We start from the raw sequence: 24,325 nt of genomic DNA, 5'->3' as shown, positions 1-24,325 counted from the left end.
TACTTAAATGATGGTGATGCAATTGCTGGGACCAATAATCAGGTTAAAGATTGTAATTCCTGTGCATGGAAGCAAATCATTCAAGAACTGGTTAGGTTGGGAAGCAAAGCTTTGATAAATCCATGGTCCAGTATAATAATGCAAAACAAGGTAGAAGGCTAGGATGGAAAATTTAGAAACAGAAAATGAGATCACTGACTCAGCAACCTTTCATCAATGTTCATGTGAAGGATATCTCATTACACAATGCATTGTGGGTATATTGACATTAGTGATTTTACAGCAGATTAAAAATGCTGGCAGAGCAGGATAGAAACTTTAGTTCAATATGTATTATCTGAAGGTTCTTTCGTCCCAATGTTTGTTATGAGAGCCAAAATTTAAAATTACAGAGATACCAATCAGACTATTAATCCAGAGTATATCCATTAATGAAAGTCTGAACTCAGGCCCAGTCCAGAGCATTGTGAATTCAAACCCAAATTGGGTTAGCTTGCAAAATATTTATTGTTAATAGGCACCTGTCTTTTGCTGCACTTGCTTTAGTAAACCATAGAGATACAGTCTATATTATAACTCACTCTCTATTTAATGACCAAATAGTATCTGGACTTCTTCAAAGATTTAAAATACCCTAATTTGGTTTAGACTGTCATCTCCAACAAATGAGGACTCTTAGCTGGAAGATGTGAGGATTAGATTTCCATAATAAGAGCACTGTAAAAAACGGTGGACAAAACATAGACATTTTCCCCTCTCTAGAAGTAGCAGTGCATTTTCTTTAGTCCTGCTAGAGATTCCAGCTGGTAGAAACAGAAGCAGACCTAGCAGGGACTGCTGCACTGGGGAGGGGGTAAAATAGGGCAAAGCCAGGGCTACCTCTTTCTGGCACCTCCCCTGACCCAGAATTATGTAGGGAAGCCCCACCCTCTCTCAGGGCACAAGGACCCTGGCAGTACTTCCCCTTCTGCCCTCCCATCTGGCTTTGGGGGACAAAGAGGAGCCAGTCAGAGACTCCAGCCAGTAGGAACAGGAGCAGCCAAAGCGGAGACCTTTGTACATTCCAGAAGAACCATAGAATGTTTTCCGGGATTCTCTACCCTGTGCTGATTGGCTGTTTGCGCCAACCTCCCCGCACCCTCAGTCGCTTCACCTCAGCTTCACTCCACACTTGCCCTATCCTGCTCTGCCCCTTTCCTTTTCCATCTAGCTGATTCCACCCTACGTCAACACACCCACCCACCAGAAATACTGTGGAACTAACATACCACTGTCATCTCATTCACACTTGTGTTTTAGACCCCCCCCCCTTCGCTACTCTGTGTCTGTCTTGTCTATTTAGATGGCATTGTGTCATTACTTCTTTGTACTCCCCCAGTCTGTCAGTATCCATCTGTTTTCTCTCATAATATACGTAGGTTGTAAGCCCCTGGAGCAGGCACCATCCTTTTGTTCTGTATCTGTACAACACCTAGCACAATGGGGTTCCAGTTCATGGCTGGGGCTCCTAGGTGCTACTGTAATACAAACAAACAAGTAACAGTCTTGCAAAAGTCTACCTACCCCCTCACATGATGGAGTAATATTCTAGTTGAGGCAAGTAGAATGTCTTAAGCATTTGCATTATAATCATTATTTAGGAGATTGTAAGCCTGAGGCAGTAAATTATAGTGGTAATTTTGTAAGGCTGGCTTTGACGGCTGTTATTCTCAAGTCTTACTGTCAACTTTCTTCCTGAACATGATATACAGATTGGTATCAGTTTGTCTTGAATTGGGAATTGTTAACATTTACTGGTGTGATGTGTATATGGGGAATTGTTAACATTTACTGGTGTGATGTGTATATGGGGAAAGAGTAATAGGATTACACTGGGACAGCAGGTACTGTGCCCTGTGCTGTACAGGCACAAAACAAAATGGTTCCTATCCCCTGCATTTTAAAATGTAAGACAAACAGCAGGAAACAGAACTATTGGATACATATGTTGAATGTCTGACCTTTGAGTGGTGCAGGTTTTACTTTTCAGGTATAACAATCTTGGTCATCCCATCTCTACGCTCTACTCAGGATTTCTGTAACCAACTTCTGGAAAATCTAACAATGTTCTCAGTTGCATCTGATGAAGTGGGTATTCACCCACAAAAGCTCATGCTCCAAAACGTCTGTTAGTCTGTAAGGTGCCACAGGATTCTTTGCTGCTTTTACAGATCCAGACTAACATGGCTACCCCTCTGATACTTGACAATGTTCTCTCCAAGAGCCCTTCTCCACTCCCCATGTTTTGTCTCTTCACTGCAGTTTGATGTCTTCAATCACTGTGCTATTTGACAATACTTAAGCCCCTCAAGCACAGAACTTGTCTTATTTAACTGTAAAGCACCAAGCGTGCTAAGTAATGCATGGTAAAAAAACCATGCATCCTGGCAGTCTCGGTAAGATATGGAGTGAGTCAGCTTGTCCAGCAGGGAATCCCCACCCCCTGCCAACTTAAAGCTAACATGTTTTGCTTCCCTAAGGCTTCATTCTTGAAGTGCAAGGTGCATTGTTGAAATGAAAACGTTTTTGGATAAACAGAAAACTTTTCTCTGGGCTGCTTGAGTGAGTCTTTAGTCCCAGGCTATGATCTCATGCACAGGGCACTAGACTGGCAGTCAGGAGACTTGGTCAGGTGTCTATGACCAGCTCTGCCACTGACCTGCTTGGTGGGAAAATCCCTTAACTTTTCTCTGTCTTCATTTCTCCTCCCACTCATCTATCCTGTTTATTTATACTGTAATCTCTTTGGGGCAGAATCTGTCTCTCACCATGCATTTGTATAGCCCCAGCACAGTGAGACCTCCAACACACTACTATGTTATAAAAAACTACCTAAGCAGAGAGCTAACTCCCTGCATATTATTTAATAAGATGAGGTCTGTGCACTCTCACATAATGTAGCATGTTGACACGGCCGGCGCTTCCATTTAGGCGACATAGGCGGTCACCTGGGGCGCCAGGATTTGGGGGGGCAGCAATTTGGCTGCGGGGGGTCCTTCCGCGCTCCGGGTCTTCAGCTGCAATTCTGCGGCAGGCCCTTTACTCGCGCCGGGACCCGCCGCAGAATTGCCGCCTACGACCGGGAGCGTGGAAGGACCCCCGCCTAGGGTGCCAAAAACCCTGGCACCGCTCCTGCATGTTGAAGTATCAAAATAAAACAAAATATATTTAACTCAGAGCCAAAATTAACCGATTGCATTCTTCCTGCTTGGTTGTAGTGAACAAGACCCTTTTCAGTTCACAACAGAGGTGGATTTATATTTACCCTCAAGCACCCTAGTCGGTTTTTGAGCTCTTCACACTCCACTTGCAGCAGGCGGATCTCCAGATCTTTGATACCATGTGATGGATGGTTAGTGTTTGGAGGTTGCAGGGACTTCATATTCACTGAGTGTGTTTTGTGCTTTAAAGGAAACGTTTTGGTAGTAGTTCTTGAGGTGGTAGAGGATGATGAAGAAGCTGAAGGACTTCTGGCCTGGTAAAAAGGAAGACACACTGTATGTTATGACCATGGCAGTTTTCACTCTTTTTGCTATAGCTGTGTCTGGGAAGAGAATGTGGTTTGATTTCATTAACAGTGTGAAAAGCATATTTTATTCCTCTCCCATAACTCAAAAAATGGCTCAGTAGATTTTGCTTAATCTTTTAAAAAAAAGTTTCACTACAGCCAAGAACCAAGTATGGAACATTTCAGCCTTGAAGGTGAGTTCTGTAGAAATGTATAAGCGTGTAATAATAGAGACTTGAAATGGAAACAATTTTGCAATCTTAACTATGGTAGATGGATGGGTGGTATTAGGGCCTGATCCAAAGCTCACTGAAGTCAAAAAGAGTCATTCCATTAACTTCAGGGGCCTTTGGATCAAAACCATATTCAGCAAATACCTTTATTTTTTTTAAATTATTCACAACTCCCACCAAAAAAATAAAACCCCACCTTCGTTTAACATTAGTTAAGGTTGCTCTCAGCAATAAACTAAGCCATAAAAAAATTAGGACATACAAAGATAAGAATTAAAAGGATGCAATAAAGTCATGTGCATTCAAGTTAGAAAAGGCCAGAAATACAGTTGACTGTGGAACTTTGATCCAGCCTGCTTTGTATATACATTATGATATAGCCTTTTACATGCAGAAGTGAGTACAAGCGAAAAAGTTTGGTGTAAGTTATTTGCCTAGCATCATGTTGAAATTTGGTGGCAGAAGCAAGAATAGGGTGACAATAGGGTGACTAAGAAAGTCTCCAGGGTGACATTCAGCTGCCCGAACCATAAGACCATCCTTTCTCTTCCTGTAATCACTACACACCTTCCAACTTCTCAACAAATAAGGCAGAGGGTCCTACAGATTACAGACTCCTTCACTACCAGGGCCAGATTAACCATTAGGCTAATAAGGTTATAGCCTTTGGCCCTTCTATTTTTTAGGCCCTATTGGTCAGGCAGAGGGTGCAGCCGGGCCCGGGTCAGGGCGTCTCCACGGCAGGCGGCAGCCCAGGGTGTCCCCTGGGTCAGGGCGCCTCCGCGGCAGCCAGCAGTCCAGGGGGTCCCCCGGGTCAGGGCGCCTCCGCAGCAGCCGGCAGCCCAGGGGGTCCCCTGGGTCAGGGCGCCTCCGCGGCAGCCGGCAGCCCAGGGGGTCCCCTGGGTCAGGGCGCCACCGGAGGGGGCTGCAGGCAGCTCCCGTGGAGCTGCCGCAGTGGTGCCTGCGGGCGATCCGGTGGTCCGCGGCTTGGGTGGAGCTGCCGGTTGTGCCTGCGGATGGTCGGCGGCTCTGGTAGACCTCCCACAGACACCACTGCGGCAGCTCCACTGAAGCCATGGAGCACCGGACCCTCCGCAGGCACGACTGCGGCAGCTCCACCGGAGCCGCGGGACCAGCGCGCGGGGCGGCGAAATTGCCGTCCGCCTAGGGCACTCAAAACCCTAGCGCCGGTCCTGGCTGCCGCAGCCCCAGCACTCCCAGTTCCTGCACCCCTGCTTGGAACTGAGAGCTTGTCTCTCCTGTGCCCTCAGTGCCCCCCTGCTGGGCACAGACAGTGTGGAGGAGGAAACTGCCTGATTCGAACGCAGAGGGGACAAGAGTCAGACCTGAGGGAGGAGGCAGAAGATTAGGACAAGGAGCCTGTAGATGGAGAAGAATGGGACTGGAGGCTGACAGCGGGAGAAGGAAATTGGGCCGGAAAGTTGGGAGGAGAGATTGGGACAGTAAACCAGGGATCATGTGGGCTGGAACAATTTATATAGTGGGGCTGCTGGGAGCCATTGAACCAAACTGTAAACCCAGTATATCACGGAAAGGACTTCAAGCTGGGGGTGCAGCAGCACCCCCTGCCCTCTAGGTCCAGCAGCTATGCCAGGGATAGAAACAGCAAGGCAGAGAGGAGGGAGTGAGACAGATTGGATGAAGAGGCAGGGTAGGAGACTGAAAGTAAGTGGGATGAGAGAAGGAGATGTGTGAGAGGAGACAGAGATCTGCTGAGGAGCCACATTGCAGGAGAAATGGGACTGACTGGGCAAAGAGACTTGGATAGGGGAGGGGGGAGGGAATACAGAGATTAGGCAAAGAGGCCAGAAAGGCAGACTGGGATTAGGAGAGATTGGGATGGGCGACAATGTGCATGGTAGGGGAGGTAAATGCAGGCCAGGAAGAGAAGAAGAGAGACAGATCAGACAAGGAGCCCATGAGGAAATTCAGAATTCTTTCCTTCAGAGAAGGGTTTGAACAGCATGCGATAAAATAGGGCATGGGGCCACACATTGAACAATGAGGATAAAACAAAACATTGAATTGCTGCTAATTAAGTGAACATTGTCCATCTTGTGCACTGAATGAGGCACAAGTCCTGTGCAGAAAATAGTATGTGATCATGTAATTAAAGATTATTATAATGTATGTGCACAAGGTGGCACATGCATCCTTAATTCTGACATTTACTAACTGTTCAGTGTGTCACTTTGCAACCTTAAAGTTCTTTAAACATAATTTTCACACCTAAAGAGAACATTTAAAGCACAATACTGTTCCCATTGAAAACAAAAAAGTAGTGCAATGATGTTTATTACATTTAACCTAGCCTATGAGTAAACCCATTTAAAAAGTAAAACAAACTATGCCAGAAATTCATATGCATCCTGCAGTTTCATTCACTCAAGACTGTCATTGAAATTAACGGGAACTTTGACTGGGCGAGGCCTGCAGGATTTGGATCTGTTACTTTATATACAAGACTTTCCTGGTGAAAGAATATTCTCTCCAAAAAGCTGGCTTGCTGCTGCCAAGATTACTGCAGCACTAACTGTTATGAACTACTCTGCACCTGCATACCAAGGCTGAAGTCTCTGAAACAGCAATACGAAGGAGAGCACTAGCATGGAGAGAAGTAAGTACTTTATTCCAGAGCCTCCTGTCATAATTTTCAGCTCTCTACTCTGCAAGTGCAATCTGCAAACTGAGGCCCTGATCTTGTGGTTGGATCAACAGAGGTACACAGAGATTTGTCATCACCAAACTCCAGATGCTGAAGACACCCTATAACAAGACATCCTGGTCTAGGAGGTCAATAAAGAAATCTCTCTGGATAAATGATTAAAAGGACAATAAACTAAGCTTCCTCCATATCTTCTCGCAAGCCCAGTTTTGGGTTAGGGTGGGATTTCCAGAAGTGCTGCATTAATCTTCCTCTCCTCCCATTGAATCCATGGGAATTTTGCCATTGACCTGAATAGCAGCAAAATAGGCTAAAGCTAAGCACTTCTGAAAATCTCAACATTGGAATTTATCAAAAGAATGGGGAAAAATTTGCAGATGCATGGGAGCAAACTACTCCAATTCGATGGACTGCTCTTGGAGTCATGTTATCTGCTATTCATGAATATTGGAACTACAATGCCTGGCATTCACAAAGCTGTTTATAATTCCCAGGAACCTCCCAAATCCATACCAGAAATGCATTATTAATTATTCTCTTGTGTCTCACTCATCCAATCAGGGAGCAGAAGAAAATACCACCTGACTAATCACAAGGTACAGATGATGAGAACCCAGAAGAGATGTAAAGAAAAGAAAAATGCCTGTATTTGTAGAATTTGATTCATTAAATGAACTTGTCCAGCCCGAATGATTGATATCTGTAATAATCAATTTACCACTTGATGGCACCATAGTGCTGCTACTGGTTCGCTGTTTCTGCTGCCATATCCCAAAACCTGCAGCACTGCAATTACCTACTTTGCTGGTGCCTTCAGATATGCACCTCATTCTGGTTCATGGCTGCATGCTATGTCACTAGTCAAGTGCCATCATTCCAATGGAACACTGTCATGTTCTGCCACAACAAAACCAATGCAGTCCTGTTATGCAGTTAAACACCAATGACTGAGGCTCTGGGGTGGAAACAGTTGTGTCCCCACCCTGAGGCCAGAGTGCTGATAAGCTGCAATAAGGGCTTTACACAGGTACTCCTCTGGTCCAGATTCTGCCACCTTTATTCCTTGCCAGTCCCAGTGGTCTCAGTGGGGTTACCTGTGGCATAAGCTTGAGTAAAGATATTGGAATATGGCCCATTGATCAGAGGCTGATTTGGCAGAGTAGCATTCACTGCCACCTAATATGCTAAGGTGCAGTGTTTGGAGTCCTTGGTCTCCCATTTACCTCCAAGGCCCCTTTATGCTGCTGTAGCAAAGTGGTGTTAAAAGTGCCTTATTGTAGTTAAGAATTAGCATCCCTGGGTTGTAGGCAACTAGAATTTTCTGGATATCCAGAAAAGTTCAGTAGCCGAGTACATCGTGTATCAAGACTTTTTTAGTCTGGGGCGTATATACCATAAGTATTAACTAGTCTACCAGAGGCATAGGTCCACTAGTCATCCTCACAGAAGAGGTATTTATGTAAGGAGCAGCACTCCAGGAACCCAGCATGATCTTAACATGAGCTCCTTACACTAACATGCCTGTCTGCTCTTTCCTCTCCCCAACCAAAAATAAATAAATGCCAAGACTCTGAAGAGAAGATATTGACTCACAAAAGCATGCAGTAAATGAAGGTGTTCAGATACCATGGAGAGGAGAATGGTAAGAGACCCTGAAGAATATAAAATGAAACAAAAAAAAATCTGATCATAGCCTTTTATCTACCAGCTCATAAAATAAAACAAAACTAATCTGGCTAACCTAGTAAGGAGGGCTTTAAACTAGGTTCGATGGGGACAGGTGAGCAAACCCAACAGGTAAGTGGGGAACAAGACCTGGGAGATGGGTCGGAAACAGAAGGGAGCATGGGCTATAATGGCAGAGAGAAAGGAGGGTCAGGGCAAAGCTGGGAGGCAAGATCAAACCAGTATCTTAGATGCCTATATACAAATGCAAGAAGTATGGGTAATAAGCAGGAAGAACTGGAAGTGCTAATAAATAAATACAACTATGACATTGTTGGCGTTACTGAAACTTGGTGGGATAATACACACGGCTGGAATGTTGGTGTGGATGGGTATAGTTTGCTCAGGAAGGATAGACAGGGGAAAAAGGGAGGAGGTGTTGCCTTATATATTAAAAATGTACACACTTGGACTGAGGTGGAGATGGACAAAGGAGATGGAAGTGTTGAGAGTCTCTGGGTTAGGATAAAAGGGGTAAAAAACACGGGTGATGTCGTGCTGGGAGTCTACTACAGGCCACCTAATCAGGTGGAAGAGGTGGATGAGGCTTTTTTCAAACAACTAACAAAATCATCCAAAGCCCAAGATTTGGTGGCGATGGAGGAATTCAACTATCCAGATATATGTTGGGAAAATAACACCGCGGGGCACAGACTATCCAATAAGTTCCTAGACTGCATTGCAGACAACTTTTTATTTCAGAAAGTTGAAAAAGCTACTAGGGGAGAAGTTGTTCTAGACTTGATTTTAACAAATAGGGAGGAACTCGTTGAGAATTTGAAAGTAGAAGGAAGCTTGGGTGAAAGTGATCATGAAATCATAGAGTCTGCAATTCTAAGGAAGGGTAGAAGGGAGTACAGCAAAATAGAGACAATGGATTTCACGAAGGCGGATTTTGGTAAGCTCAGAGAGCTGATAGGTAAGGTCCCATGGGAATCAAGACTGAGGGGAAAAACAACTGAGGAGAGTTGGCAGTTTTTCAAAGGGACACTATTAAGGACCCAAAAGCAAGTTATTCCGATGGTTAAGAAAGATAGAAAATGTGGCAAAAGACCACCTTGGCTTAACCACGAGATCTTGCGTGACCTACAAAATAAAAAGGCGTCATATAAAAAATGGAAACTAGGTCAGATTACAAAGGACGAATATAGGCAAATAACACAGGAATGCAGAGGCAAGATTAGAAAGGCAAAGGCACAAAATGAGCTCAAACTAGCTATGGGAATAAAGGGAAACAAGAAGACTATTTATCAATACATTAGAAGCAAGAGGAAGACCAAGGACAGGGTAGGCCCACTGCTCAGTGAGGAGGGGGAAACAGTAACGGGAGACTTGGAAATGGCAGAGATGCTTAATGACTTCTTTGTTTCGGTCTTCACTGAGAAGTCTGAAGGAATGTCTAATATAGTGAATGCTTACGGGAAGAGGGTAGGTTTAGAAGATAAAATAAAAAAAGAGCAAGTAAAAAATCACTTAGAAAAGTTAGATGCCTGCAAGTCACCAGGGCCTGATGAAATGCATCCTAGAATACTCAAGGAGTTAATAGAAGAGGTATCTGAGCCTCTAGCTATTATCTTTGGGAAATCATGGGAGACGGGGGAGATTCCAGAAGACTGGAAAAGGGCAAATATAGTGCCCATCTATAAAAAGGGAAATAAAAACAACCCAGGAAACTACAGACCAGTTAATTTAACTTCTGTGCCAGGGAAGATAATGGAGCAAGTAATTAAAGAAATCATCTGCAAACACTTGGAAGGTGGTAAGGTGATAGGGAATAGCCAGCATGGATTTGTAAAGAACAAATCATGTCAAACTAATCTGATAGCATTCTTTGATAGGATAACGAGCCTTGTGGATAAGGGAGAAGCGGTGGATGTGATATACCTAGACTTTAGTAAAGCATTTGATACAGTCTCGCATGATATTCTTATAGATAAACTAGGAAGGTACAATTTAGGTGGGGCTACTATAAAGTGGGTGCATAACTGGCTGGATAACCGTACTCAAAGAGTAGTTATTAATGGCTCCCAATCCTGCTGGAAAGGTATAACAAGTGGGGTTCCGCAGGGGTCTGTTTTGGGACCGGCTCTGTTCAATATCTTCATCAACGATTTAGATGTTGGCATAGAAAGTACGCTTATTAAGTTTGCAGATGATACCAAACTGGGAGGGATTGCAACTGCTTTGGAGGACAGGGTCAAAATTCAAAATGATCTGGACAAATTGGAGAAATGGTCTGAGGTAAACAGGATGAAGTTCAATAAAGATAAATGCAAAGTGCTCCACTTAGGAAGGAACAAATCAGTTTCACACATACAGAATGGGAAGAGACCGTCTAGGAAGGAGTATGGCAGAAAGAGATCTAGGGGTCATAGTGGACCACAAGCTTAATATGAGTCAACAGTGTGATACTGTTGCAAAAAAAAGCAAACGTGATTCTGGGATGCATTAACAGGTGTCTTGTAAACAAGACGTGAGAAGTCATTCTTCCGCTTTACTCTGCGCTGGTTAGGCCTCAACTGGAGTATTGTGTCCAGTTCTGGGCACCGCATTTCAAGAAAGATGTGGAGAAATTGGAGAGGGTCCAGAGAAGAGCAACAAGAATGATTAAAGGTCTTGAGAACATGACCTATGAAGGAAGTCTGAAACAATTGGGTTTGTTTAGTTTGGAAAAGAGAAGACTGAGAGGGGACATGATAGCAGTTTTCAGGTATCTAAAAGGGTGTCATCAGGAGGAGCGAGAAAACTTGTTCACCTTAGCCTCCAATGATAGAACAAGAAGCAATGGGCTTAAACTGCAGCAAGGGAGATTTAGGTTGGACATTAGGAAAAAGTTCCTAACTGTCAGGGTAGTTAAACACTGGAATAGATTGCCTAGGGAAGTTGTGGAATCTCCATCTCTGGAGATATTTAAGAGTAGGTTAGATAAATGTCTATTAGGGATGGTCTAGACAGTATTTGGTCCTGCCATGAGGGCAGGGGACTGGACTTGATGACCTCTCGAGGTCCCTTCCAGTCCTAGAGTCTATGAGTCTATGAGTCTATAATCTTGACTCTCTCATTCTTAATATAGGAAACTACCTCATTTCTCTCACATCTTTACACTTTAAATCTGGAAGAGTTTAAGGTTATTTGGAGATGCCTAAAATTCTTCTCTCATGCTTGGCACTGTACATATCAAGTAGTTACCTATTCCCAGATCTGCTTTTCATCTCCCACCCCTTCACTTATTGTAGCATAAAAGGAGTTTCCTTAGCCACCTTTTTGCATATTTCGTCAGAACAGGGCCTTATACTATCAGTGTGAGCAAACCATTTCATTCCACAAAGAGCCCTTCACTGAAAGCAATTGCAGCAGTGTCCTCTAGTGCTCAGCTCCACTGTATGCACTTAGTAACTAAGTCTGCTGTAAAGCACAACATGGGATCAAGGAAGGCAAAGTCCATAAGCGTAAAAAAAATAGAATAAATAAATCTGAGACAGTGGAACAGTGTAGTTAAAGGAAAAGACAAAAAAATCTTTCATCTTTTTCAGCTCGATAGCTGCTCAGGACTGAGATGTTATGGACACTGAAATCTCATTCAACCGTTGAGAAAAGGGTCCTTTCAGGTCTGGGTAAGCAGGGCTGGTGCAACCCATTAGGCAACCTAGGTGGTCACCTAGGGCGCTAGCATTTGAGGGGCAGCATTTTGGATCCTTCGGGGGCAACCAGATTTTTGGCCGCCCCAGTTGGCGGCGGCATTTAGGCAGAGGGATCTGGGGCTAGGGGGCATGGGGAGGGCCACCTGCAGCAAGTAAGGGGGGACGCGGCATGCAGGGGAACCGCTCCCCACCCCAGCTCACCTCTGCTCTGCCTCCTCCCATGAGCATGCCGCCCTGCTCTGCTTCTCTCCCTCCCAGGCTTGCGGCATGAAACAACTGATCAGCGCCGCAAGCCTGGGAGGTGAAAGAAGTGGAGCGGTGATGGCATTCTCAGGGAGGAAGAGGAGCAGAGGTGAGCTGCAGAGCTGCCCTGGGGGGGAGCACCTCAGGGTGGAGGGGGAGCTGCCGCGGAGGGGGGTCGCCTCAAGGCTGGGGCAGAGAGCTACCATAAGGCTTGCGAGGGGCAAGGTGGAAGTTTAGCCTAGGGTGCAAAACATCCTTGCAGCTGCCCTGCAGGTAAGCACGAGGAGAGTTCAGACTGAAGGGACCATTTGTATTTGGTTTTACAGGTGGGAAAAACTTATTATTTTTAATTTTAGAGTATAATTTACACACCCCTTTGGTACCCTTGTGTGCATTCTTACTTCACACCCAACCATTGCAGGTTCAGGCCTTACTGCCTGGAGTTTTACTTGCTGTTAATGGATCCTGGAATATGAAGATGCATCATTCCCCTAACCAGATCTAAATATTTGTGTGAACAGCCCTGTATGTTCAGTTAAATAAAACACAATTAGAATCCATTAAGGGGCTGTGAGTGGGGGAACAAGCAATTACATAATTTGTGTGTCTGCACAAAATATAATTAGTATCCATATTCCACCAATGGCCAGTAACAGTGGAGTGGCTCCAGCTGTAGCCAGGGCATAAGCACTATTTTCCAGCTTGCCATGAAAACCTGCTCACTTAGGTTTTCGTGACATGGTGATAGAAACACCTGAGTTCTGGTCTACCATACTAGCTTAGCACCAGTGCATCACTGGCAATTGCTGGGACAAAGCAATTCATTTCTCTAGTACTGGCAAAGCCTGCGTGCAAGGCAGAGAGTTTAACCTGATCTAGCTTTAATACCAATACAATAGCCAGTTACAATCTGTCATTATCAGTGAATAAAATTAAAATGTCTGGAAATTACAATAGTAACTTCCATAGTTAAGGTTTCACTGAAATTTACACTTAAAGCAGTTAAAATTCTTCTGTTTCTCAATTTAACAGATAATTTTGTCTCCATGTTTAACATACAGACTCTTCAGAGGAAAATTGAATTTTCTGTCTCTTTTGTGGTAAAATATTTACAAACTTTTGCAGTGCAATCATTTTAAAAATCCCCCCTTTTTAAAATTCTATACATTTTTCTAGCAGTTGCTCTAACTACAACAACCAAGCCCTGACAGCCTTCCCAAATACCAAATTTCTCTTTCCCCTCTCCTGCCCCCACTCTGATAATAGTTCAGACGCAAGCCAGTTTAACCTTTTCAAATAAAGCACATGACAAGTCATCCCTTCTAGTCAGGACTAGAGTTGGTCAGATATATTCAACCAGCCATTTTTCATCAGAGAACACTGTTTTGAAGTCAAAATGCTTTATGAAATTTTGCCAATATTTTTTTTAGGAGAAAAAAAATTCTGACAAGGTCAAAAATGCTGTTTTGACATCTTGGAATTGAACTTTTTGATTTTTTATTTTAAAACAACTTTTCTTTTTTATGTTTTATATTACATAATATAAAAAAAGTTGTAATTATCAAATTAAAATGGTCAATTTGTCAAAATAAAATATTTCAACCAACCCAAAATTACATTTTGTTCAGAATTTTCTTTTGCAGAAAATTTCAAATGTTGGGGGGTTTCATTCCTTATTGGAACAAAGACAAAAACAGACCTCTCAAAATCCTTCATGAAACTGAATTTTCATCCTCTGCACAGCTCTAGTCAAGATAAACAAACTGAATTTTGCCAGCTGCCCTTGGATACTTCCCTAAATCCATTCCTCACAGTGGCCTCGTGAGCCAGCCACTCACGATAGCTGCAGGGCCAGATTGAACAAGGCCCGGGGCTAGTGTTTTTCAGAGGCCCCTTTCCTTAACATGGTATTAATGAAAGCAATAAAGTACCCATCTTATGATAATCAACAAGTCCTATATATTACTGAATAAAAATGAAAAGAAAATTGAAGACAATGAACAGTTTATATACTGCCTAGAAAACATACAAACATTAAAAGTCAAATGAAATGCCATGTGTTTAAACTTGCAAGCTTTAAGTGCCACAAATTCAGTTATTATATCCTCAAAAGACAGTATGTGAAGTAAATCCCATTCAATTGACATGATAGCAAGAGCAGTAAGCTTTGTTTCTACCATAGTTGACAGAAGATAATTTTTTATTAAGGCAAGTTTGCTTCACAGCTGGTAATGGGTGCAGTCTCAATGTAATGGAAATATTTGGGAAGATATTACGCAGATCTTTGACGTACAAAAATTTGATGGTTTCAGTAGCACTCTTTTCCTGCATGTCACAAGATCTTATAAATGCTAGAATTTGATACATTTTGGCAAAAAACTGAGACTAGATCTTCAGGAAAGTGTCGAGGAACACCCGAGTGCATGTTTTCATCTCCTCTTCACTTCATGCTTGATCAAGAGATGTAAGGAAGCCAAATCTTTGGGATAATTCAAAAAGCTCTCAACCTCAAATTTCCTTCTTCCTCAAAGTTTCATGTCACTTTTGCCGTCTGAAATCTGTGTGTTACAATATGTTTGTGTTCTTCACAATAGGACTCATCGACATCACTTCCCAATTCTTTTTTCTTGCACCTCAAAACATCAAACTGAGACTAAAAGCTTGTGACAAAGTCTTGCGAGGAAGTCAGCAAATTAAAAGCAATAACAAGATCCAGGCTCAGCTTTTGAAGCTTTACACTAGTTTTGACAAACTTCTCTAGTATCACATTCCATAAGATACTCATATGTACAGCTCCCAGTCAGCCTATTTTCTTGTACAATGATCATGCTTCCCTTCAACAATGTTGAATGCCCTCATAGTTCACTATAATTGATATACAAGATTCAGCATGACTAGACCAGCTCATATCTGACAGAATTTTTAGGACAAGGAAAGTTCCTTGTTCACTCTTGGTAAGATTGTTGTACAGAATCTGCCATAGCTGGGGCAATGCCTCAAAAAAACAAAAAACAAAACAAAACAAAAACACAACCCAAACATCGTTTTTGAACAAAACAAAACTGACTGAAAAAGTTTGTAACTTCCATGAAAGAATCAACTCTGCAAGTTCCAACTTCAGAGAATGAACTCTACATGGCATGTACACAGTTAGTGGATTTAGTCTTTTGTTCTAAGCTTGAAGACCTTCCTACTTTCCAGGCATGTTGCTTGCATTTTTATGTGACTGATCTTTGCAGTTTTCATCAGCAATGTCATTTGCTTCCCATAAAAGAATTTCACAGTTTGGAAGAGTGACTTGCCCATGTGGCTTTCAATCAGTATAAACCCAATGAAACACTCACATATGGCACCATGAAAGCAGGATCATCACACAACAGATAACTGATCAAATCAGCGATATCAGGAATTGAAATCTACTATCAAAAAGAGTAGTATTTTGCCTGTATGGCTTCAGTTACAATAAATTTTAAAAAAAACTTACGTCCCATTAGCTCAATGAACTCATCACAAATTGTTTTCAGCAAGTAGGATTTAATATGCTCACTTAGAAACAGATCTGATTTGGCAATGGCTTCAAGAATATGTAGATAATTTCTGTTCTGAGGAGAGCTGATAACTTCCTCCCTTCCTCTAAATGCTAAACCACATTCAGCAGGAAGCTTACCAGATGTCATAATATGCCTTAAAACTTCCTTCCATAAGCAGTTTGGATTAGAAGTAGCTGTACTATCACCCTGTTGATGCAATTGTCACACTGTCTGGAGTGGTTCACAACCATGAGTACCAACCTCAGGGCAGACTGTCAAAAAGCAGGGTAGATACCTCAAACTGGTGGTATGATTTATAACTAGATTTCACCAACCTAGTAACAAATGTGAACTTGTGAAGTACTGTGACAGTCTCACTACAGAGTCACAGACAGTCTCCTGGGGCACGCCAGTCAATCTTGCCACCCACGCAAGCTAGACTTAGTGATAAATGGTCACTTGCACCAAAGATAACAAAATATTCAGGTTACTTCCAAGTCCCAAGAGACCAGTCACTTACCCCAGGCCAATTTGTACCTTAGATCTCACACCAAAGACTATGCTTGTAGCTAATGCTTCAGTAAACTAAGAATTTATTAACTAGGAAAAAGAACAGTTATTTACAGTTTAAAGCAGGCAACATATACTGTACATAAGTGAGTTACAGTCTATTGTTCCAAAAGGTGACAGGATTGTAGTAATCTGTCAGCACTGAATGTCTTTTAGGGCTAACCCAGTTTGACCTTGTGGATCTCTGCTTCTGTTTCCGATCTGCAACCCTGTGGGAGTCCAAACAGCAAAGAAGATGAAAAATTTTCATGTCAGCTATCTTTATTTCCCTCTTCTAGAATCCAAATTGATAGGACAAGCCCTTCTTCATGTAGCAAAGTCTTTGTATAGTGATATTTCACAATGGCCCACTTCGTTTTGATCGTCCTCCTTGATGGATGGGGGAACCACTCCTCCCGCCTGAGTTCACAAGTTCAGAGCATGAATTCTTATATAAAGCAAAACTTACATATGACCTTATAGCATGAGATACAGACATTACAAATAAGATTAATGCACTTACAAGCATTTTATAGAGTCTAAACACTAACACATGCTTATAAGTCTAACACCTATTTTGATCAATACTAACATACAGGTGAGCTGATCTGGTTTCCAACTGTGAATTTGTCAGTGCTCAGCTGACACCTACAGCTGTGGTAAGAGCTGGCACCTCATCTACCAGTGACACAGCGATTCTTGCCTTGAAAACATGCTAGCCATGCAAGTGTGGCATTGTGATGTTCCACACTGTGTTTCTGAGAACAAGTCTTCTCCTTTGCTTTTCTCCAGTCAGAAAAAAGTCTGGGGCTATGAAGGTGCTATAGGGAATGAAAAGAGTTTGCACCCAAAACAGAATACTGCTCCTGTGGATTTAGAATACATCAACCAATGCCTCTGATAATGCTCTCCTCTAAATGGAGTTTTTTTTAGAAAAGTAGAGCTGAGAGAGACAATTTCTGACCTTTGTACTGCTGCGTGGAAGCTTCGAATTTATCACCATGATTCTGGAAACAGAGCAGATCTTTCCCAATACATTGGGTGCAAAAATCCTCCATTCTCAAATAAGAACATTTAACTGGATCTTGTTTGATGCTAATTGCAACAGTATCCTCTTTATCACTGCTATGCTATCCAACTTTGGTATGGACATGTAGTAGGAAAAGTGGGTCATCCTTTTCATCATCACTTTTGTCCTGGATTTCAGGAATTCTTGCATTTTCTTCTGCACTCTCCTGAGGACACAAGTCAATGTCCAGATCTTCACTTTGATCAAACTGGGGGGAGGGATAGCTCAGTGGTTTGAGCAATTGGCCTGCTAAACCCAGGGTTGTGAGCTGAACCCTTCAGGCGACCATTTAGGGAACTGGGGTAAAAATCCAGGGACTGGTCCTGCTTTGAGCAGTGGGTTGGACTAGATGACCTCCTGAGGTCCCTTCCAACCCTAATATTTTATGATCATTTGCAAGATGATTCTGAAGCAGTACTAGCAGAGGAATAGTAAATTTGGGTAACTTGCTTACAATTTTCTCTTTCTAACTTAACTTTCCTTTTTGCTGCTCTGCTTGGAAACTGTAGACCGGACATCCCACTGAAGCACGGTTAAAACACTACTAAAGAAGTACTGTGCAGTGCTGTCATTAGTGACCTGTATGCCTCCTTATATGCATGTCCCTTCTCCCTCTCCCATGCCCTGGGAGTTCACCATGGAATCCCAGTCTGATAAAGCTCTTTGTGATTCATCAGGACAGAGCTTTCCCTCTGGCAAACCATGGAAATTTATCATACACAGCTGTCTCAGCTGTGGAATTCAGAGCTAGAACTCTGCCTGTGAGTGTCCCCCTCTCTCTGGCGCTGGCTGCCAACTTCCTGTCTGCAAACTCAACACATGAAAATTTCCAAACTGGAACATAAAGATCCAAAATGAACAACACAAAGTGGGAAGAATGCTACTCACAATACCACAGAGAAATGTTTGGAGTAAGACAAAATCCTTATTTCCAAAATCACCGTAGAGATGAAGAGGAAACATCTCCTAGTGAAACCTGTTACATAAGCACAAGCCTTACACATGGTGCAAATAAGAGAATGGAGAACACGTACAGACAAGCTACATACACTGCTCCTTGACTGTCCTTTATTAGGGCATAGCTTACCCGTCAAGGATGCAAGGGGGCTCTAGACTAAAAGTCAGGAGTCAGTCTATATTAATCCTTCCATTCTCAAAAGTTAGTCACCATTTTTAATGTGTATGGATCAGGTGGCTGGCATGTAAAAACTCCAGTGTCTGCCAATGCACACAGCAGGAAGTGTGCCCTCAGGAGACAGCTTCTTCAGTTATAGTTTCTATCTTGTAGGAATCCTGTGAGAGGATCAGTCTAGTTTTCAAGGAGGTCTCAGAGGACAAGAGATAATTTACAAATTAAGCCTAGTCACAATAATAATAGGATTCGTATTATACTTACACAAAATCTAAAATTGTTATGCCATCTAAAATTTTACACACACACACACACGTACGTTTTGTCTTCAGTTAATTGTGCAAAAGCCCCCTGGGCTTCAACAGGTTTTATCCATTATGTTTATATCTAGAGAGAGCAATCAAGAATGTCATTGATATAACACTATTACCTTAAAAGCACAAACTATTTTAATGCAACATTAAACACTGAGATATCAAGCACTCATAAAATCATGAAATCCCAGAAGTTACAGTGTGCTGGTAGAAAGCATATTTTATTTTATAGATTAAATAGAAAACATTAATGTGAGAACATTCCATTTAATAAGGAAAAGCCAAATAGAAAATACAACGGGTGGAGTTAATGTTGCAGTAGAAAACTTAACTTAGAATTTCCAAAATTGAGTGCTTGATTTACAGAGTTTGACACTGTACTAAACAATTCACCTTTGCACAATTTCAGCCTTAAAGGAATTTTTTTCAGAAGTAATAAGCAACTGAAAACTGGAGACTATACCCGAACCATTTAGGACCCCCACTACAGAAAGCAGATAGCCAAATGTATTGTACAAACCTCCGCATACCTACCATATTTAAAGGAGTTACTTCAGTGTCAGGCTGTGCATCACAAAGAGTTTAGGCTTTCCTGTGAGATTTCATGTATTCTCTGGAACTGGCTGAGCTAGAAATGCCAAAAAGACAGTTGTGTCTTTTGCTATGTTGGTACTGCTCCTTCGGGTCCTCTCCAGAATCAGAGAGGTATAAAAATGAATGGATGGTCAAAGTCTGAACCTGGGCCTTAATTTGCAAATTTGATCTCTAACTTTATAATACACTGTACCAAAATCCCAGAACTTTGAGGTTTTTGAAATCAACATAGGAATTTGGTGGCTTTGACATATCTCCAATATTTAAATACCTTTGGCAGCTCTTGTAAGGGAAATGGATGATTAACCAGAATTCTAGAAGCAATAGGACATCATTTATGAAAAGCTAATTTCCCTTATATTTTAACTAACCTAAAAACTGACTAAATCAAAAAGGGACTTACATAAAATAACTATGTCCCCAAGGAAGTGAGTCCTGTCAACAGATCTGAAAGTAGGGTTGGACAGAAAACAGCAATTCTGTTTTGTTTAAAAAAAATAATAATCTAGGTTTTGACATTTATCATTCTACATTGGGATGAAGCTGAGACATTTCAAAAAATTTCAGGTCTCTCTGTCTCACTTTCTCCTGTTGGAGCTGTTCCACTTTATATAAATAATTAAACACTGATTGAAACAGAGAGAGGAAGAGACACTGGCTTTCCAGCCCACTGGTTGGGGCATTCACTGAGATGTGGCGCACACTCAGCTGAAAGGTGCAAAACCAGGATTCAAGTCCATGGTCTGAACCAGGCAGAGCAGGGACCTGAATGTAGTTTCACAACTGAATGCTCGAACCACTGGGCTATTGGCTATTCAGGAATGGGTGGGTCTGTCTGTCTGTCTCTCTCTCTCTAATTCCATCCTGGACTTGAGAAACTTTCCAGTCTGCAACAAGTTTGGACAAATTGGCATTTTCCAACAAAAATGTTTTATCAAAAACGTTCTGTCCATCCTTTACCAGCAACACTGCTGTTGCAGTCAGATGCTAAATTCCAAAGCTGGGTTATCCAGACATATTTGCCATATCAGTTCTTCCCATCTCAGCTAGAGGATGGTCTAGCAATCTAACCACCACAGGATGCATGGATACTCTCTTGAAATTAACACCCATCCATTCAAAGTGGAATGAGAAACTTGGCACACCTTCTTCCCACAGTGATAGACTGTAAGTAATAATCCAGTGAGATAGATAAGAGTTCTGTAAACTGAATATGCTTGAGTTGACATAGTAGTAGAAGGGCCTGTTTCTGAAGCCAAGAAGGTCTCCAATTTGAATGCTGATGACTCTACTGCTTGATGTTGGAATATTAGCTGATTCTTACAAACGGACCCTGACGTTGACCTTGAATGAGTAATTCAGTTGTTACTTTCTGGCAAATGCAATTTCCAGTCTCTGAAACAGTTCGTTTTGTCATGAATGAACAGAGTTAGGAAAATTGAATAAAACTGTGATGTGTTACATCTGTTAAATCTGTACATGAATATTTAACAGGCGAGTGCTTATGAAGCATTAAAACGCTGAGTAAATGGCAGAGTAAAAAAGGGTAAGTGTTGCCTAACACTGGAATATATATTGATTTTTAAGCGAATGTTTAATGTTTGTGAAAGGTGCTAGATTGAGAGCCCTGGACAATGAAAACCTCTGTCCACAGAAGAGAGACAGCTTTGGTAGTAACGTGGCAGACTTCCCCACACTCTATTGCCTTGACAATGTGCCTCAATGTTACCATATCTCAATGGATAAAAGAAAAGTTCTGTCTCTATAACCCAGGCTGGTTCCCCTCAGTCATTCCATTCTCCTCATCTCCACACCAACCCAAGCCAGATTCAGCACCTACAAAAGACGACTGCAACTCCTTTTGGCCCTTGCCTGAGTGTCTGAGCCCACATTCCAATCCTGATTCAGTCTCTTGTGAGGGGTCAGATTCAGACACTTTTTCTGAAGGACCTAACACTTGGCAATCCCAGTTTAACTTTCAGATTCATATACTGTAGTGCCAAAAGAAACCACTCTGGTCCGCTAGCTCAATTGTAAGATGCTGGCCTGACTCCCCAGCCCAGGAAGTGCTGACATCACACCAAGTGAGTTCTTCAAGCCTTTTCTTTAGGGCACAGTTGTATTCTTTCAACACAGACCTTACAACCAAAGGAGACTGCAGGGCCCCATAGGCCATTCCCTTCATATCTCTTCCCCCACACCAGAGCCTGCCACAAGAGCTAATCTCCTTCCTGCGTGCTCTCTCTGGTTGAGCTCTCCCAGCCCTTTATAGGGACCACCTTTCCCTTTTCCAGCAGGGTCTGATAACTGAACAGGCTGCCTGGCCCCAGGACCCCTTGCCTTCAAGGGGCAGCCCACCCTGTCACCCTGATCTCCTGCATACAGCCAACTGCAGCCCCCACGCTCAGTTCCAGCAATATGAAATAAATGTAACAGGGGTTGGCAAATAAAGAGGAAGACGTAATCACCAAGAAACAGTTGAGCAGATTATTGTTGCTGACCCCACTGCCTGGCATCACTGAGTGCTCAGGAAGCCCACTCCACAAATTAGCAAAACTGCTGTGAAAAACAATGCCCACCATGGCCCTAACTGGTGGAGGAATGCACCCTCTCCACCCTCACAAACTCTGGATGTCTGGAAAGCTGGCTGGAAATCCTATCCCTGCTCCCTGCTGCCAGCTCTTCTGAGATTGGAGAAGGGACTGTGCAGGCTGCTGGGGCAGGCACATGAGGTGGTAGCAGCTGCTGCTGCAGGGACACAGCAGGCTGAGAGACTGAGCTCTGGGCTGGGGACCGAGCCCAGGGGTGGCCTGAGCATGTGGCACCTGTGAACTTGCACCATATGAGGGAATCAACCAGAGTCCAGAGGAAAGGAAGCCCCTGCTCAGTGACTGATGGACTGATCCTGGGAGGCACTGGGGCTGTGTATTTGCTAATAAAAGGGACTATTGCTGACAAAGCCGAATGTTGGTTATTGATAGCGGTGTAGGAGTGATGTTTGGGTGAATTCTTGCCTCCTCCAATGCCATAGGAGGGTCTTCACTCCAAGACAAGGGGTAGGAGTTTGGAACAGATGACCACAAAGGGGCACCCCTATACATGGGCTCTTTATAGAAATTTGGCATGCTGCATACCACAGACTGAGAGGAGAGCACGTCAGGGTTCCAAATACTAGGTTCTACAGACTCTAGCCGTTCATAGGTTCCCATTAAACACACACACACACACTTGAAAAACAACACAGGATTATTTGCTAGGGTTGGCAGAAAAGAAAGGCTGCAGATTCCTGAGGCTCAATGGCTTTAAGGGTTACAATTAACTCAGTCTCTAGGGCAGCCCATTAGAGGGGTACAAGGGTGATCATGCTCCATGGGGGCTCATCCAGCCTAGCTCAGAAGACTTCCCTCCTAGTCCATCCCTCTCTTGGAGGGCAATTGGCCCAGGCAGCACTTACCAGAAGCAGCGGCATGTCCCCCTTCTAGCTCCTACGCAGAGGCACGGCCAGGAGGCTCTGCACCCTGCCCCGTCCGAAAGCGCTGCCCCCCCGGAGCTCCTGGAAGCAGCGGCATACTCCTCCTCCGGTTGGAGCTCGAGGGCTGGATTAAAGGGCCCAACAGGCCAGACATGGCCTGCAAGTTGTAGTTTGCCCACCTCTGCTGTAGTGCCATGTATATAAGCTCTTAGATACCTAGTCTGGTTAAGCCAAATGAACAATTTATCAATCAGAAAGCCCCTTTGCCCACCCACTTACTACCAGCCTATTTGTGTATTCCAGTCTCTCTCACTGCAAGTGTGTACTGAATACGTCTGAGCAAGGTACATTTCTCTCTCCAATTTATACTTTCTTTCCTGGTGTGTGATAATTAAGTTTTACCCAATGTTGACTCAGTCTACAACAAACCAATATAACTTTTGCTAGTGCAGAGCTTAGACTGTAATCTCCTAGGGGCAGAAACAATCATTTTGTTATGTGTTTATACAGCCCCTAGCGCAATGGGGTCCTGGTCCCTGACTGGGGCTGCTGGATGTTACCACAATACAAACAAACAACTAAGCTTAACCTTTCAAAGAACAGGTTTTCCTATCATGTTGTTTTAAGTGAGTTTTTGCCTGTTTCATTGTTTAGGCGCTACAGATTTGTATTAAAGGTTTGCTTGTCAAATTTTGTAGATTACATTTGACCCTCAGATATTTCCATAAAAACCCAGAGGATGTTTTCCTTCAACACCTTTTGAAATATAGTGCATCATCACTATGCAGATATAATACAGCCTGTTTCCTGAGATTCCAGGTGGTGAGTTAAATAACTTGTACTATGCTAAGAGCTACAATTCTCATCAGGCAGGCAAGGCACGAGATGCCAGTCTCAATGCATGAGGTGCTAATAGCAATGTGATCAGCAGTCTATTAGGAATGGGAGTGGGATCACCAGACTAATTTCAAACAGCATCTGGACTTCTAGTCACTGCTTTCTTAGTCTGGATTTGAATTAGTGACTTAGATAATAGGATTGGGAGCATTTAACCTCTATCTCCTGAACCACTAGTCTACAAAATAGTGCAATAATCCAGCCCACTCAATCCTGCAAACATTTATTTCAATGGAAATTGTTCATGCACGTGCGTAGCTTTACTACTGTAAGTGTTCACAGGACAAGAGCCCAATACAGTGTTTGGTAGATAAACCTCACAACTCATGTTTATGCCTATGATTTTCACCTCATGCCTCCACAATTTTAATATGTAGCTATTATGTGATTTAATCATAAAACCAGAAAACTCTAAAGCCCCATAGAAATCAGAGAAGCCCATGACATTTGAAATTTGTGCTTCTCTCTCATCGCCATTTCATACTGATATTTTTAAAGCATTACGGACAATGTTATATATTTAAAACATTCCTCTGCAGTGCTGAAAACACAACAAAGTGCAACAGAAACAGGAAGTTTCAGGAACGGAGTATAAACCAAAGATGTAACCATATGGAGCTAAGCGTAAAGAGTAAAAAGATTAGAATGGTGAAAAATGAATTACACATTCATATGATGATAATACTCAAATTT

The 24,325-nt window shown here is 42.8% G+C and overlaps 1 protein-coding gene across 6 annotated transcripts in view; it reads right to left on the bottom strand.

Moving 5' to 3' along the window:
* Positions 1-24,325, bottom strand: part of RIMBP2 (RIMS binding protein 2) — a 349,201-nt gene that overhangs the window by 296,020 nt on the left and 28,856 nt on the right. For all 6 annotated transcript variants that reach the window (XM_050923458.1, XM_050923459.1, XM_050923460.1 and 3 more), the window contains exon 4: positions 3,305-3,514. In XM_050923458.1, coding sequence (XP_050779415.1) covers positions 3,305-3,514 — 210 coding nt within the window. The remainder of the gene's footprint in view (positions 1-3,304; positions 3,515-24,325) is intronic.

This window comes from Gopherus flavomarginatus, chromosome 15, assembly GCF_025201925.1.
Source record: "Gopherus flavomarginatus isolate rGopFla2 chromosome 15, rGopFla2.mat.asm, whole genome shotgun sequence".
In the NCBI taxonomy this organism is placed as follows: Eukaryota; Metazoa; Chordata; order Testudines; family Testudinidae; genus Gopherus; species Gopherus flavomarginatus.
Note: the sequence above shows the minus strand (reverse complement) of the source record. Positions and strands in the feature narration are given on the sequence as shown.